The sequence below is a fragment of the Tiliqua scincoides genome, chromosome 6, assembly GCF_035046505.1.
Source record: "Tiliqua scincoides isolate rTilSci1 chromosome 6, rTilSci1.hap2, whole genome shotgun sequence".
Taxonomy (NCBI): Eukaryota; Metazoa; Chordata; class Lepidosauria; order Squamata; family Scincidae; genus Tiliqua; species Tiliqua scincoides.
The window spans coordinates 1,302,891-1,317,967 of NC_089826.1; the positions used below are offsets into that span (position 1 = coordinate 1,302,891).

The 15,077-nt window shown below is 50.3% G+C and overlaps 1 protein-coding gene across 9 annotated transcripts in view; it reads right to left on the minus strand.

Annotated features, from left to right (window-relative positions):
* Positions 1-15,077, minus strand: part of DYSF (dysferlin) — a 130,987-nt gene that overhangs the window by 3,768 nt on the left and 112,142 nt on the right. For all 9 annotated transcript variants that reach the window (XM_066632110.1, XM_066632106.1, XM_066632108.1 and 6 more), the window contains 7 exons: positions 14,812-14,900; positions 13,797-13,892; positions 12,789-12,930; positions 9,058-9,157; positions 7,983-8,152; positions 6,769-6,878; positions 5,989-6,136 (listed from right to left, as the gene is read on the minus strand). In XM_066632110.1, the coding sequence (XP_066488207.1) occupies positions 5,989-6,136; positions 6,769-6,878; positions 7,983-8,152; positions 9,058-9,157; positions 12,789-12,930; positions 13,797-13,892; positions 14,812-14,900 (855 nt within the window). The remainder of the gene's footprint in view (positions 1-5,988; positions 6,137-6,768; positions 6,879-7,982; positions 8,153-9,057; positions 9,158-12,788; positions 12,931-13,796; positions 13,893-14,811; positions 14,901-15,077) is intronic.

A 15,077-nucleotide genomic window follows, 5' to 3' on the forward strand; every position in this document is an offset into this window, starting at 1 on the left:
TAACACGAACAGCACTTCCAGAGGAGTAAAGATGAGCTAAACCCAGGGTGTAAAAATGCCTTTCTGACAGTGCAGTGGAAGCCCACCCCAAGCTGGGCTGGGGGCAAAAGAAAAGGTGTGATGATGCCAGGAAGACCCATCCCTCTCCAAGCCCCCACTGCAATGTTTTGATGGGCTTGGTTCAACCCCCTCTATTCTGCCCCCTCCCCCCAGAAAGAATTCTGTCTCTCTGGGACAGGCCATCAGCCCAGCAGAGAGTCAATCACGCAGTATAAGAAAGGGCTCTTATTAAGCCCACAGTAAAGCTGTGTTAAAAGGGCCTGTTTATGTCATTTGGAAAGAGCTGCCTTGAAAACCAGCTTTGATTCCGACACACACCGAGCATGCAGGGAGTTCCCTTCCAAACCCGCTGGATTTAATTGGGACAAGCTGATCGCCTCCACTTGGTCCACTTCTCAAAGAGCAGCAGCAGCAGCAGCAGCAGCAGCAGCCTTGGAAGGAGAATCAGTTGAGCAAGAGCCAGTCAGGAAGAGGCGGAGGGAAGTGCGACCCCAGGCCGACTGGCTGGCAGACAAGGATCTCCTCCAGCCTGGAGAGTGGGGAGGCCTACCCATCAATGCAGCAGTCCAAACCGAAGCCCCTCATCACACACCATTAGCAGGCCCCTCTGCGGCACTTCATAACCTTCTAATTAATTTCCCACCATTTGTCTTTCAGGAGCTTCCTTGAGAGTATCATGGCTGTTATTTTTAGGGTTTGTCTGGGGGGGCGGGAGAGAAGTGCTCTTCCATCTGGCTGGAAACTACACTTGGTGGGTTGATGAAAGCCAAGACAGGCTCCTCAGCCAGCACAGACAGCAAGAGATCATGGGGGCTCTGCGGCAGGAGGCTGCTTCTTGGGGATGGCACAGAGGTGAACAGCCGCTGATTGGAAGGAAGCTGCTGTCGTTCCACACACAGATTGTGCAGGCTCACCACACAGGTGGCTGCTCTTCCTTCTGTGGGCCATCGAGCTGACTCTGGGGCTTGCCTAAGCAGCTGCAACAATGTGGAGAAAGTTGTGGGGCGAGCGCACATTGCTTGCCGTGAGACCTGGTCTGAAGTGGGGTTCTGAGTGAACCCAGCACGCTGCCTTCTGGCAAGTCCACTGGTCCACACAGCTCAGTACTGCTGGGCACTGACTGGCAGTAACTCTCCAGGGTCTGGTGGGGTCTTCCCCAACCCTACCTGGAGATGCTGCAGGGACTGAACTTGCTGGAACGTTCAAATGGTTGGTTGGCAGCCTTCAGTCTTGATAGACTATGGTATGAGCCTACAGCACCCGGTATTCTCAGGCGGTCTCCCATCCAAGTACTAACCAGGCCGGACCCTGCTTAGCTTGCAAGATCAGATGAGATTGGGTATGTGCAGGGTAACAGTTAAAGCAAGTGTCCTGCCCATGATTTATGGTCACATCCAAGCCAGGAGATGCTGCTACCACACTGAAGGCACCATATGCAGCCCTTAGCCTTGGGATGTTCTTGCCTCTTGTGTATTGCACCTGGAACCAGGCAGCTGCCAGCCCTTATCCAGAGTTAACCCTTTGGACCATCTAATTAGCTCAGCACACTTCTGCTCTTCAGGGTCCTTCTCACCAATACTAAGATCCTCTCTAAGCTGGGCCCTTCCGCAAAGTAGGTACTCCACTGGCTGTGCTATGGAGTCATACAAACCCCACAATATGAAGTTGACTTGTCTTGCTCCAATCATCCAATTGTCCAATTGTCTTGTCAATGCCTGGAATCATCCATTGCAACATCAGCAGTTCTCAGACAAAGGAGGGCTCTTCCTATCACCATCTCCTACCTGGGCTCCTTTTAACCAGGGATGCTAGCAGGGAGTGATGATCTCGTGGCCTTCTGGCTGCAAGCGAGGGCTGCTCTGCTCTGCCTGGCTCGAATCGCCCTGCATAATGGTGAGCAGCAGGTGCAATGAGCGTACCCAGTGGCACTCTCTGGGATATGCTTCCACTGCATTGTCCCCAAAAGCAAGTTGCAGAGCTACAGCCAGGCCCCGGAACTCCTTGGGATTTCATACAAGCAGGGACTGGCCCCAGGTGTTCTTCACCCTGTATTCATCCCTCCACGCAAGAAAGCTGCTGCAAACTCTGGCTCACTCCAGTTTCCAGCCTTGGAATTCTTCTGCACACGTCTCTGGTCTTATGGCAAGATTCTCAACTCGAGAGTTACCAGTCCAAGTATTCAGTCCTGCTCCAGTCTTGACAACTCGCACCCCGCAGACGCTGTCAGAGGAGATCATCAAACCTCTGGTGGGCCAGCAGGCATGACTGGAGGGCCAAATCCAAAACTGGAGTGGTCCATGGGACATGGTGAACGTACCCTCCTCCTGCACCTCCCCTTGCCAAGACAACAAGCTGTTTGTCTGAATAATGCTACAAAAATATCCCTCTATAAAAATATCCTTCTATAGAGTTCCATCTGCATTCATTTCAAGACGAAATCAATAATCATTTCTAGGGCCCTTGCCAGAGAGTGCTGTGTTGGGGGCATCCCTGATCCTCAGAGCAGCCCGGGCTTCCTCCCATCCCCAACTCACATTTTTGCCAGAGAGTAATCTGTAACAGAGCAGCAAAAGAAGCCCAGTTCCAGGGTGAGACGTTCAAGTCAGCAACCTCAAAAATTGGGGAGGACGACAAGCAAAGCAAGCGAGGGGGGGAAACCATTTCCAAATAACTGAAAGCAGAGAAATTCCACGACATGCCTCGGTTGCATTTCAGAAATACGAGTCAGATGGCCCCAAAATTTCATATATCGAGTTGAATTTCTGTTCTGCTCCAGCCCAGAAGGCTCAGGGCTGGTTCCAGTATCCAACCTGCCACGAAAAACAAGCTCAGGCAGCAATCCCTACGTACGTTTATGAAGAAGGAAGCCCCGTGGGAAGCAAAAGGGATGCATTTTCAAGTAAACATGACCAGGACGAGGCTGCAAGTCCTTGAAAAGTCAGGGGGACAATCAAGTGGAAGAATTGCTTTGATAAGTTTTGCTAAGAGTTCTGGACCTATAAGGCAAAAGGGATGCTGAAGGTCATCTAGGCTCACCCACCACCACTGAAGCTAGTGGGATGTATGCAAGATGAGGTTACTGTTGGGTGAATCTGAGGCTGGCTGACAGACCAGACCCAGAGAGGGCTTCCAACAGCTCCTCTCTCACCTGGAGGAAAGTAAGAGCTCTGGGCTCTGGGTCTGCACTTGGTGTTGTTCTTTATAACATGGATAAGGGAGTGGAGGGGATGCTGATCCCATTTGCAGATGGCACCAAACTGGGATCTTGAGCAGTAGTTTGCAACCTTTTTTTTCATTTGTGTACCCTTCATGTTAGGGAACATAATTTGGGTACATAAATTGTACCCTTCATATTAGCATCCTTCAGTCTCAAAAGACTATGGTATCGCGCTCTGAATGGTGGTTCTGGAACAGAGTGTCCTCTCCAGTGTGCAAAGCCTGGGTAAAGTAGGTATGGAGGATAGGCTGTTACCCATGCAGCAAATCCCCCCTCTCCACGTCGCTGAAATGGTCCAATGGAAAGGCAGAGGCCAATACGGTTGGTTCCAGCGGCGTCGCAGGAGTTACCAGAACATGACTGTGTTCAGCCATGAACTGCCGCAGGGACTCCAGCTCTGGATTTTGCCTCGAGGTTGACTCCTGAAGCCTTTTCCATAACTGGATGTAGCCACAAGGCAGTGGAGGTTTGGGATCAGAGTTTTCCTTCTCTCAGATGAGCTGCCTTCCCAGGCAAATGAGTCCCATCTACCCGGTGGCTGTTTAGTCGCCTCTTACGACAAGTACAGCCAAACCGAGGGCCTATTCTTAGCCCCCAGCCCCCATATTAGCAGAATATTTGTAATTAGTATAGTTGCTGTTACTTCAAATGTATATGTTGTAACTGTACATAAATGGCCCAATAGTGGGATTCAAAAGCTGTTTTTCAACTACTGATCCATATCTAACCACATTCATTTAAAACTTAACTTGAAACTGTGACCAAAACTATTGTAGGTAGAGAAGACCTGGAAGAACTCACACCTTGAACACTGCTCGTTGGACTGACTGAGGTTAACGCTGACATGTTTGTGAAGTGGATGAGAGTGACAGCTGAGCCTATGAAGGGGTGAAATGCTGAGCATGTGCACTGCAATGGCATGTTTGTAACACATTGTTTAAGGAGGGAGGGGCTCCCATCATTCACCAAAATAACACAGTGAGGGAGTGCAGGTTTTTCCTGAGGTTAAAAAGAAAAGAAAACCCACATTGCCACTCATCATCATGTTGAATTAATTTCACTAGTTTTGATTCCCGCCATTGTTCAATCTTTTGTGTACCCCTAAACATCTTGCCACATACCCCAGGTCGGGAACCACTGCCCTAGAGTACAGGAACAGGATCCAAGATGTAACTCAGAAGGATACCATGACTGATGGTATCAAAAGCCACTGAGAGGCGCAACAGGACCAGCTAGGATGCAAACTGCCCACTCCCAACCCAGTTCTTTCTGTAGGCCACGCATGAGACTAGAGAAACCAAGGCTAGTCTGGGAAGCTCATCAGATCCAACTCCTAAGGAGCTGAGATGTATTCCTGGTCAATTTGTTTGGGGTGCAGGGAATAAATGTATGAGGAGAAGAGTCCACAGTGCAGCAAGGAGTCCCACTGCCTGCAAGAAATCCTTACCCCAAATGCAAACCAAACAATCATCACATCATTTGCTGCCTTTCCTGGTCATCTTTTCCTAGATTTTCCAGCCCAGGCAGGTATGTTTTTAATACAGCAGCCACAGAATTTGTTACGTGTGGGGCAAGTAGAGGTGGGTTGTTTTTCTTATCAGTCCAGGGCTTCAATGGGGAAATATTCCCAACACAACATGAATTATTTCAGCACTTTAAACTAGAGGTGCTTTGCAGCCTCGTCCTGTACCAAGCTGGACAGATGGTATTTGGTTAGTAGCTGATCAGACTTTTGTAAATGGAACTTAAGTGAGGTGCAGGAAACTTCAGTGTCCTGATTAATGGGGCAGCAGTTGCTTCCCCCACTTCTGTGCATTTGAATAGGAGAGGAATACTCATTTCAACCCTATAATGAGAAATGGGTCTGTGTAGAGCCCTTAAGCGATTAAACCTTAACAGCCTTTCCAGGGCACTTTCTGTGCTCAGCACCACAAAGCATCACTTTCCATCCAAGCGCAAACAGTTTCCTTCTCTCTCTTGAACCACCAAGGCCACACAGGCAGACTCCTTCTAGACAACAAACACAGCAATCTTTGAACTAATGCTGTACTGGGGCTGACATTGTCTCAGGGCAATTGCCAGTGATCAGCGAGTGGCTCAGAACATGAACCCAACTGGCTCAGAAATAAGCCCAGATCCTTCCTCAATTGTTAGGAAATGGCTTGGCTTATTCCAGCCCAAATTTGGCTCCTGAAGACTTAAATGGGCTGCAGCCTGGAAAATGAGTGGTGAGGGGCGAACAGCAGCCTCCCGCTGAAGACTATTGTTGGATGTGAGTTGCTGTTTTCTCTGCATGCCTGGTCTTTGGTGCTGCAGCACTTCAAACCCCCCCCCCCCCCATATCAGGATAGAGTCTCAATCCTCCATTTGGTCTACCATCGGGAGAGGTGAAGAGATTTCACTGGCCAAGAGGTCTTGCTCGGCCTTGGCAGCCAAGAATTGGGAAGACTGGCAAACTCCCACAAGCACTGACTGGCCTGGGGGATGATGAGAGGCAGAGGAAATCAGGAATTCTTCTCCAGTTTAGATACTAGAAATCTAAAATTAGAAAATGACAACAGGCAACTCTATCACAGAATTCTCACAGGCAACCGACTGGCACTAAAGTAGACCTTCTAAGCAGGAGCTGCTGCAGTGAGGCATAGTTAGTTGTTTGGCCCAAAGGCAGAGTGTCTTTTACCTCCCAGACAACACTTTCCCCTGGATCTTACCGGGAAGGCATAGATGAAAATTCCCAAGAAGAGCAACACAATGAAGAGGAGGAGGACGATGAGGAAGACCCACTTGAATTTTCTCCACAAGATGTACTTCAGGGTCTTGTACGGAGAGGTAAACCACAGGAAGGAGGTCTCTGGGCGCCTGCAACAATTGAGAGCCACAGGTAGGCTGGACATCAAGGCTGACGGGCAGATGAAAACCAATTCCAACAGTTTGATGAGAAAGGATGTTTGATAAACATCAGAAGGCTTCTGCTGGCATGGACTGGACATAACTGGAAAGGTTCTCTGCATTGTGTTAGGACAGCTCTCTTATCCCAAGTTAACCATCACCCTGAAATGTTAACCCCATCACTGATGCAGATTCACAGTGCAGTGGGAGTTTGTGATCTGAGCCCAAGGAGTAAAACCCTGGCAACCGGAGGCTCAGCAGGACTCCATGGGCAGACAAGGGAAGCAAAAAGGGGGCTTTCCTCTTTGGGCTGGCCTTGGACTTCTTCCATACACAGGCATCTTCTAAAGTCTCAGCCCTCCTCATTCCACTTGCAAGAGAAGCAACCCAGGATTTATGACCCCCCCTTCCCCATGATCCAGACAAGTGGGAATCCTAAGAAGCACATCAGTCTACAACTGCACACACAGCCTCTTGCTGTAATAAACCACTGGTGTGTTGCACCTCATTTTCCAGGGACTGCTTCACACACTACCATTTGATGGTTGAGGCAGAGATCAAGAGTAAGACACACCCTCATAGGTCACTACAACTCCTCTTACTTGGGGTCTTCCAGCTTGGGGTTCATGTTTGGTTCATCCCGACCCAATCCAGCTGGCCTTTCTTCATGCTCCTGTTCATTGATGATCTCCAATGTCATCTCCAACTTCCCCTGCAAAAGAGAGATGGGCAGGGGGTGGACTGAGACTGAGATGGAAAGACAAAAACACTGACTTGAGGTGCTCCACTGATGGTTCAATTTTATGGGCATTTTACTACTACAGGACCAGTGTCCTGTTAGCATACAAGGCCCTGCAACAGCACAAAGATTGCACCACTGCCAGGTCATTTGAGACTGATGCCGCAGAACAGCTGCAGTGGTGGATCCCCTCTGCAGCCACAGACTCCCGGAGGCCCCAGGACAGGTAGGCCGGTGTAGAGGGGGCGGTTCGTAGGCAGGGGGAGGGCGGGGGAGTAACAGTAGGGAGGGGAAGAAACTACAGGGGTTGCCAAAGGCAGGAGAGAGTGGATTTGCCCGATTCTATAAAAAAAATACCTCCTGCAAAAATATCCAGCAGGCCGACCTGTTGCACCCCCAGCATAGGAAGTCAACTCCATTGACATGGTTACATGCTACAAGGTGGTGGGGGCTGAGATTAGGCTGTGAAAGAATGAACTGCTCTGCTAAAAGACTGAGAAGGGCTGCCAGCTACAGCCCACCATGCTTCAGAGACTGCGCTGCTTCCCCTGCCCCCTCTGAGAGTGTCTTCTGGATGACACAACAGTTGCATCTGATTCAGACAGCAGCAAAAAGACATGTGCTTGATGACCAGCTCCAATCATGCAGCTCTGTCCTCCAAACTGAAGCCTGGGCCCTTGACGGAAGCATTGTCAGAAGTCTGTGTTTGGGAGCTGGCCTGTGTACTGCCAAAGGATGAGAAACTCTGGTGAACAAGACACTTCTATTTTGGCCTGCAGAGGTTGCTCCCTTTGAGCCTGCAGGATGGGGCAGGCAACAAGACTGAAAGAGAATACATGAAGAGCCCTTCAAGGAGCCTCACTGCACATGGTTCCTCCCCATCAGATTTACGCAACTTCTTTATTCTCAGGAGATGCTCTGTTCTCCATACCATGGCTCAGAGAGCTAGAAAGAAATGAGAGGAACTCTCCATGGGTTGGGATCAAATTAGTTTGTGCAATGCAGCCCTCCGGTTGCCCATTCCTGACCGACAGGGAGGCTTTCACCATAAAGCAGACCACCAGCAGAGATACCTACTGCAAGAGTCCTTGTCTCGCCCTCCTCTGCCAGGCATGGCCACCAACCCTTCACTGTCTTCTGTTCAAAGAGTGAGACCATCCTCTCTGCTCTCTCCAGCAGGTCCAGGGTGCACTTCTCAGCCGTCTTGGCTGGCTTCTGCATGCAGTTGAGATCCAACTGGATGGAGCCTGCAAGGTGGGAAGCGAAAAGGAACAGACCGACCAGTTACGGACAATTCAGGTGAGCTGGATCCAGCACACAATCCAGCACTAGAATTCACCTGTGTCCAGCAGGTGGCCAAGTGAGGGGCTGATGGAGATGGACAAGCAGCTGTTGATGGCTTGTCCTGGGTTCCTTCAAAGATTCCTCTATCCCCTAAACTGGAAAGAACTTGGGTAATTGGCTGAGCCAGTCCAGGAGGACCCAGAGAAATTCTCACCCTCATCCCTCCCTCCCAACCCTCCCTCTTGTCCTTCCCTTTTTCAGTGGTGTCGGCAGCAGAACAGTGTACAGGGAGGAATGCTTTTGCTCACCCCAGTGTTGGCACAGCAGTAGCAGGAACAGAGCAGCTGCCAACAGGAGATGAACGACCTGACAATTTCTCCCTTCCCTGTTGTCTCTCTGCCTCTCATCAGAACAACAAAAAATGAGAATTGGGGTGGAGGGAGGGAGGGAGGGAGAGAAAAATCTTCATTTAATTTAGTCCCCCTTAGAGGCTGCTCTGCCCCTGCTGCTGCTGCTGACAGCACTGAAAACTGCCAAGAAAAGATGCAGCTGTGATTTAATTAATGCAGATATCCATGGACCACCCAGGCAAAAAGAGGAATTTTGGTGTGATCCTATTCTAGAATTGGGATTCCTTTCTGCACTCCTACTTTACGAATGCACTGGCTGCGCAGGTAACCTGGAGGAGGAGGAGGAAGGGCTGAGGTGAAACCGTCGCCAAGTGCACTGGCCCCAGTTCCAAAGCCAGTTTCAGAAACACTCCAGGTGGAACCAAGAAGGTCTGCAGAGTGGAGAATGGGGCAGAGGCCTGGCAGAGCAGCAACAGGAGAAGTGGGGGGGGGGGCAGGCCAAAAGCCTCTTCACTCACCCAGGTAGTCATCAAAGGAGAACTTGTCATTGTCCCAGATCTGCAGGACCAAACAGGGTGGAACTTTGTTTTCTGTCTTGTCCAAACTCCAAAAATGCTCCTTCAATTTGCACATACAAGGAAACACAGAAAATGTGTAAGTAGCAGCAAGAACACAAAGATGTGTACCCTTGCAGCCATACCCCCAGCATCTTCCTTCAGCCCCTGAGGGCTAATTCCCACATCCATTTTATGCATAGTGAAGTGCAGGCCACTCAAGGCGTTCCTCTTAATCACACCGTGGACTTTGCGCCAGCCGTGGAATTTAGGGATGTGAGAATCCCAGTCAAAGTCGAATTTCATGTTTCTCTTCTCCACCTGCTCAGCACCTGTCAATTCTGAGGGTCTGTCTCTGAGGCTGGGTGGCCAAGTCAGGGCAGGGCTCTATTGGCATACTAACCATCCTGCTGCCAACAGCCTCTCTGACTGATCAGGGCCATGGTTGTCTCACGGGTGATGTTGGAGTCCTCCAGAACTTTGATGATAGAGGACTTCGATGTGCATGCTGGAACCTGATGCAGCTCAGGATTTAATGGCTACCATGACAACCATGGGCCTGTCTCAGGTAATAACCGCCCCCCACACTGTTGCTGTTTAGTTCTGTGCATCTGACCAGTGTATGACGATGGAAGAGATTAACACTTTGTCACAGACAGCTCACTTCTTACAGGGGTTAAGACACAGCAGTGACCTCCTTAGTGGGGCAGGAGATCTATTGGAAAAGTCTGCCCCCAGAGATGTATGGAACCTAATGGTCTTCTGATGGCTCTGGGAGATTTTCATGCCACTTGGGTCTATGGTTCTGCTAAGGCCCTGATCAATCTCAGGAATGGAGAAGTGACACAGTCACTCCTGAGCGTCTTCTGCCCAGCCACAGATGCAAATAAGCTCCTTGGTTTTCTCAGGAGTTGTTGGCAATGAAGCAACAGAGCAGATAACTAGAGCAACACTAGGCGAAGACCCCTAGCCATATGCACCGACTTTGCAGTGAAGTTACCATCCACCTGACTCAGCACCACATCCATGGACCACCATTGGTTGACAAAGGTAGCATTTTGATAGCATGGTTTTGGGTTTCACAGAGCGCAGTTTGGGTCCCCGTCCCACTGCTAAGACTTCACAGAACCTCTCTGTCATCCAGATATTCTGCAGCGCATCTGTTCCTCACAGTCCTTGTTTGTCGTGGTCCTACCCAGTCCACACAAGTGCTATGGCCAATCACAGGACTAGTGTGGTCTCCAAAGTCTGGATGGTTGGATTGCTATTGATGTCACGGGGGTATCCCTGAAGGAGTGAAAGAGATACTTACTTTGATTTTTCCAGGGAAAATTAGTGTTCCTCTGCGTGCATCCTGCCACCCCCTGGGGACATGTCTCTCTTTGGGAGCAGACCAGCAGCTCCAGTAACACTGGGGAAAGTCTCCAAAGGCTAAATGTGTGGTGGTTTGTTTGGACAGCAAGGGAGGGGGGGAGCTATAGGCTGTTCCTGGGCAGAGATCACAGCAAACGGGGAAAAGGAAAGGTTCAGGACCCACATCTGGGGAAACATTACAGGGAGAAGTTGCAAAACATTCGTCTTCGTAATGAGGTCCCAGGAGGAGCCAAAGGAACCCCATCCCAGAGACAACGGCAGGTGGAAGCCCCTGAGAAACAGCCAGGAGAAAGGCCTGTTGAGGGATTAGGCTGTAGGTGTCAGTTCCAGCAAACAATTACTGTACATACCTCTCAGCCGAGGTGTGCGTGAAGCAAACCTCCTGACCCAGTGGCTGAGAAATGGTTTACAAGCTCCTCTTTGCACTTCAGAGCAAAATAATGAGGAACAATGATCTGGAGGGAAGCCGGTATCCAGTGAGAGAGCCTGCCTGGCTACTTGGACCACAAACGCGGCCCAGGCACTGATGAAGCAGCCTGGCTCACACAAGCACCGCAGCCAGCAACATCTGCCCAGTGGAGGGGTTGGTTTGACCTCCTCCCTTTTGCAACTACAAAGTCTGGCGTGAGCTGGACATTGTGAGGAAAGACCAAACTGCCAGGAGGAGGGGCTTGTGCGCCCCCCCCACTCTTACCCGTTGCTGCACTCAACCTCACTCTGTGCATCTGGCAAGCAGCCATTGGGGGGGGGGGGCAGACATACACTGAGCTCCCTTCCTCCCACTGCTGAAGCAATAATGGAACTGGGGAGGAGGGAGGAGGCGGGCAGACTTTCAGAGGGGGACTGATGGAGAGATCAGACCCTGTTGTGCTTCCAACGATATCATCAGGACCCAAAATATGCTACAAAATGGGTTTGTAAAAAGCCAGCTGTTTTCTGAAGAAGGGGCTCATTTCTTCATTTTGTGTTTTCTGTCCCAAGCCAGTTTCAGGAAGGGTTTGCCCAGGTGTGTTCATGGCAGCCCAGCATGCAGAATGCAGGCTGTCCAGTCCAGCAGCAGGAGATCTTCAGTGAGGAAGGCCTTGTCCACGGTGCTCTGCTTTGCCCCACAGATCTCAAAGCATCATCTCATTCGCAGCCTGTGCCCGATGGCTGGCCCCACTCATGCTGCAGGTGGCTTTGCGGCAACACAGAGTTTTCCATCTGTGTGTTTGGGTTTGAACTTCAAACCTGGAGCTTTTTTCTTCCTTCCTTTCTTTCTTTTTTACGGCCTCAAGTAATGAACCTGAACTTCAAACAGCACATGGTGAGATCAAAAATTGCCAGAGAGGAATGTGCCTCCCGAATCCAGAGCCAGGCTTTTCATTCATTATTTCTACCTTTGCAAAGACCTTTTACAAGCTGTTTATTTTCTGGTCCAGCCACAGCAGACACGTGGTGGGGGAGGAATCAATATGGGCTCAGCGGGGGCACACTTGCTCAGAGTATCCTCAGGGAGTTCTCACTTCTTGGGAGTGGGAAGTCATCTAATCTGAAGCGAGGTCTGTTTAGTGTGAAGTGAGTCAAGGTCCCACTGGCTTGTGTTGGTCATTCTGAATTCCAATCTAAGGGAAACCAATTTCTACATAAATCATACCCAGTGCCAGAAACCGTGCTATGCAAACACTCCTGAATGACACACCGACTTTGTCACTGCAAGCATTTTGAACACTGCAGAAGCCGTCAAGGCCATTCAAGCTCAACAACCTTGTCCTATCTGAGGCATAAACGGTCAACCTGAAGTATTAAAGGTGAAGGTGAAGGCAAATGAACTGTTCAGATTGTGGCTGGGGTTAAATGCCTTGGAATAAGGTCCTGTTGGTGTTCACTTCTATGCCCCTTCAGGCTAAGTTCTGGGCAGACTTTGCGGCATTCCTGTCCTCTAATGGGAAAAGTACTGGGGGCCTCCAATGACTCCAGCCGCAATCCTACACACACTTTCCCTGGAATAACTGAACACAATGAGATTTACTTCTGAGTATACCTGCATAGGACTGCACTGCCAGGGTGTCCATCATTCATACCCTGCTTGTTTTTTCCACAACTCCTACACCCAAAATGCATCAGCAATGGGAATATTGTACAGAAACGAATGGAAAGGATGGAAAAGGACTTGGATGTTTGCAAACAAATTTGAGGCAGTCGTGTTTGCATAAGAAGTCCTCACCCCCGCAAACAACAGATATTGTAACAAAGCACTAATAATAATGCAGGCCATTGTGGGGTTGCAACTTCAGCAGGGCTGGAAAATGGCCAGGGCTCTCTGACTTCGGGGCACTGACCTTCTTAGCAACACAGCAGACTTGCTCAGCAGGCAGGTAGTCAAAGGGGAAGACAAATCTCCAGTTGAAGTTCCCTTCGCCCCCCATTGACCTGTAGTGCACGTCTGTCTTTTGCTTGTTCTCCTCGTAGCCAGCCAGCCACCTGCAAAACAAACAAACAGCTCAGGCCGCTAAGCCACAATCCTATAAATGAGGATAAAGGCAGGCCATTGCAGAACAGTCTGAGCAGATCAGATGTACATTCAACATCCAGATGACCAGCACAGAGTGGGCGAGGCAGCTGCAGTTGGCTCAGAACTGCCAAACAAAAATGTGAAGATGTCTATTTCAAAGCAAATAAAAACAGGGGAAATAACATATTCCATAAACTTTTCCCATTGATGTCTCTATCCCTGGTTGCAGCTGTTATCATTCTACTCTCCTTGGTCAACCCTTCTTTTATTTCCTGGCAGAACAATGTGCATGCTTCTTCCTCTTAGACGTAGGGGGCTGATCTTTGCACTAGAGGCAAGTCTACCCAGTGGCACCAGGCTACAAGGCTGTAAGGAGTCCTGGGAAATAGCTGGGAACTAGGGGATCTGTGGGGTGAAGGGGTGAATTCAGTTTGGTTCAAAAACAAAATGAGCTACATCCCTCTGTCTCCCCAGGTACCTTCACAAGTAGCTTCGTTTATGTCTGAGACAATCAGGCATGAGCTGGGATGGGAAGTGGACATGACTGCAAGCAGCTTTGCTGGGGAGTCACCTAATGGTGCATACACGGGGGTGGGGGAAAGATGGTGCCCACACTTATCTTCCATGCCACAGCAGCTGCATGGATCCTCAGTGCGGACAGGGTTCAAGCTGAGGGACTGGATTAAAGTTTACTTGGATCCAATCAGTTGGATCCAGCTGCTATCTTTAAAAAAAAAGTTCAGTGCCCCCCCCCCAGGAATGAAGGGGGGCAAGGCTTCTATGCATCTCTACACTTCCCCCTATGGGAAGAGCAGTACTGCCTAGTGGCTCCTACCCTTTTACGTAGATGTCACTCATCTTCTCGCCAGTGATGCTGAGGTCGTCCAGGATGACATCTTTGGCATTCCAGATAATGCAGCGCAAGTAGAGCCTGAAAGTCAAACACCCAAGGATGGGGTCAGTCCCTAGAACAGGGCAGAAGGGAGCCATGTGGGGAGGGGGCTGTTGTCCAGCTGCTCAGTGCTCTGTTCCAGACACTGCAGCATGGAGGTTGCACATTCGCTCTCTCCGCTACTCCTTGGGCCCCCTTTCCTCCACTCCAGAGGAGGGGGCAGTGCCCCAGCCCAGCCTGTCAACTCCTTCCTACAGAACCAAATCAAAAGCCCTGCCCGTCACATCAGTGCAGAGCTGATCAGGCTGTCCCTGCAGAATCTTCTCCCTTCTGTATTGCTGGCTGGTCAAATCCCAGCAGTCAGTCCTGTCCCCCCCCCCATCTCGGCCTTCTGTTCGCTGGGCGTCCCTCTGAAACAAGCCCAGGAGGGGCCTGAGCATCTGGCATAGCCTGAGCCCCAATCATCCCTGGCCAACATGGCAGCTACAACTGTGCTACACTCTTGTTGCTGCATTCAGTGCCTGGAATACAAGAGCCAGAGAGCAGTTGCCTGATACCACCATGCAGAGAACGGTTCCCATCCAGGGAAGAGTCTCAACCAGCACTGCAAGAGAATCCATGAGGACACCAACAAGAAGCCTTCTGTGGCTGGACAAGAAACCCTGTCTGGTTACAGGAGAACTGCAGACAGGACGGGGTGGGTGAGGCAATGCCTCTGACTAACAGGTGCTGTGCACGACCAGCAGGGATGGGGTTTTAGGCTTCCCAGAAGCCTCAGGTTGGTCACTGTGGGAAAGATAGAGGATGCTGGGGTAGATTGATCCCCTTTGGGCAGATCCAGAAAGGATCTTCTCATGCTGTTATGGCAAAGCACATGTACGAGTGAGTGAGTGAGTGAGTGAGTGAGTGAGTGAGTGAGTGAGTGAGTGAGTGAGTGAGTGAGTGAGTGATCTTTCACCTCTTTGCACTTCGTGGGGTCACATTAAATGGCGGTCCAGGTGGGCCAAGTGACTTCGGAAACAGGTCCACCCACATCTGAAGCTTTCCCTGCAATGAGAGAGGATGTGGTGAGACAGACAGGAGAGGAAACAGCCTCCTCAGAAGACAGCAGGGCATTCCTTCTGAAAGCTGGCCAGAAGCACACTGCCAGCACAGACCTGGGAGTCGAGGGGAAATACACCCAGCTGGTCTGGGTTCTGGAGATTCAATATTTTGGATTCACTG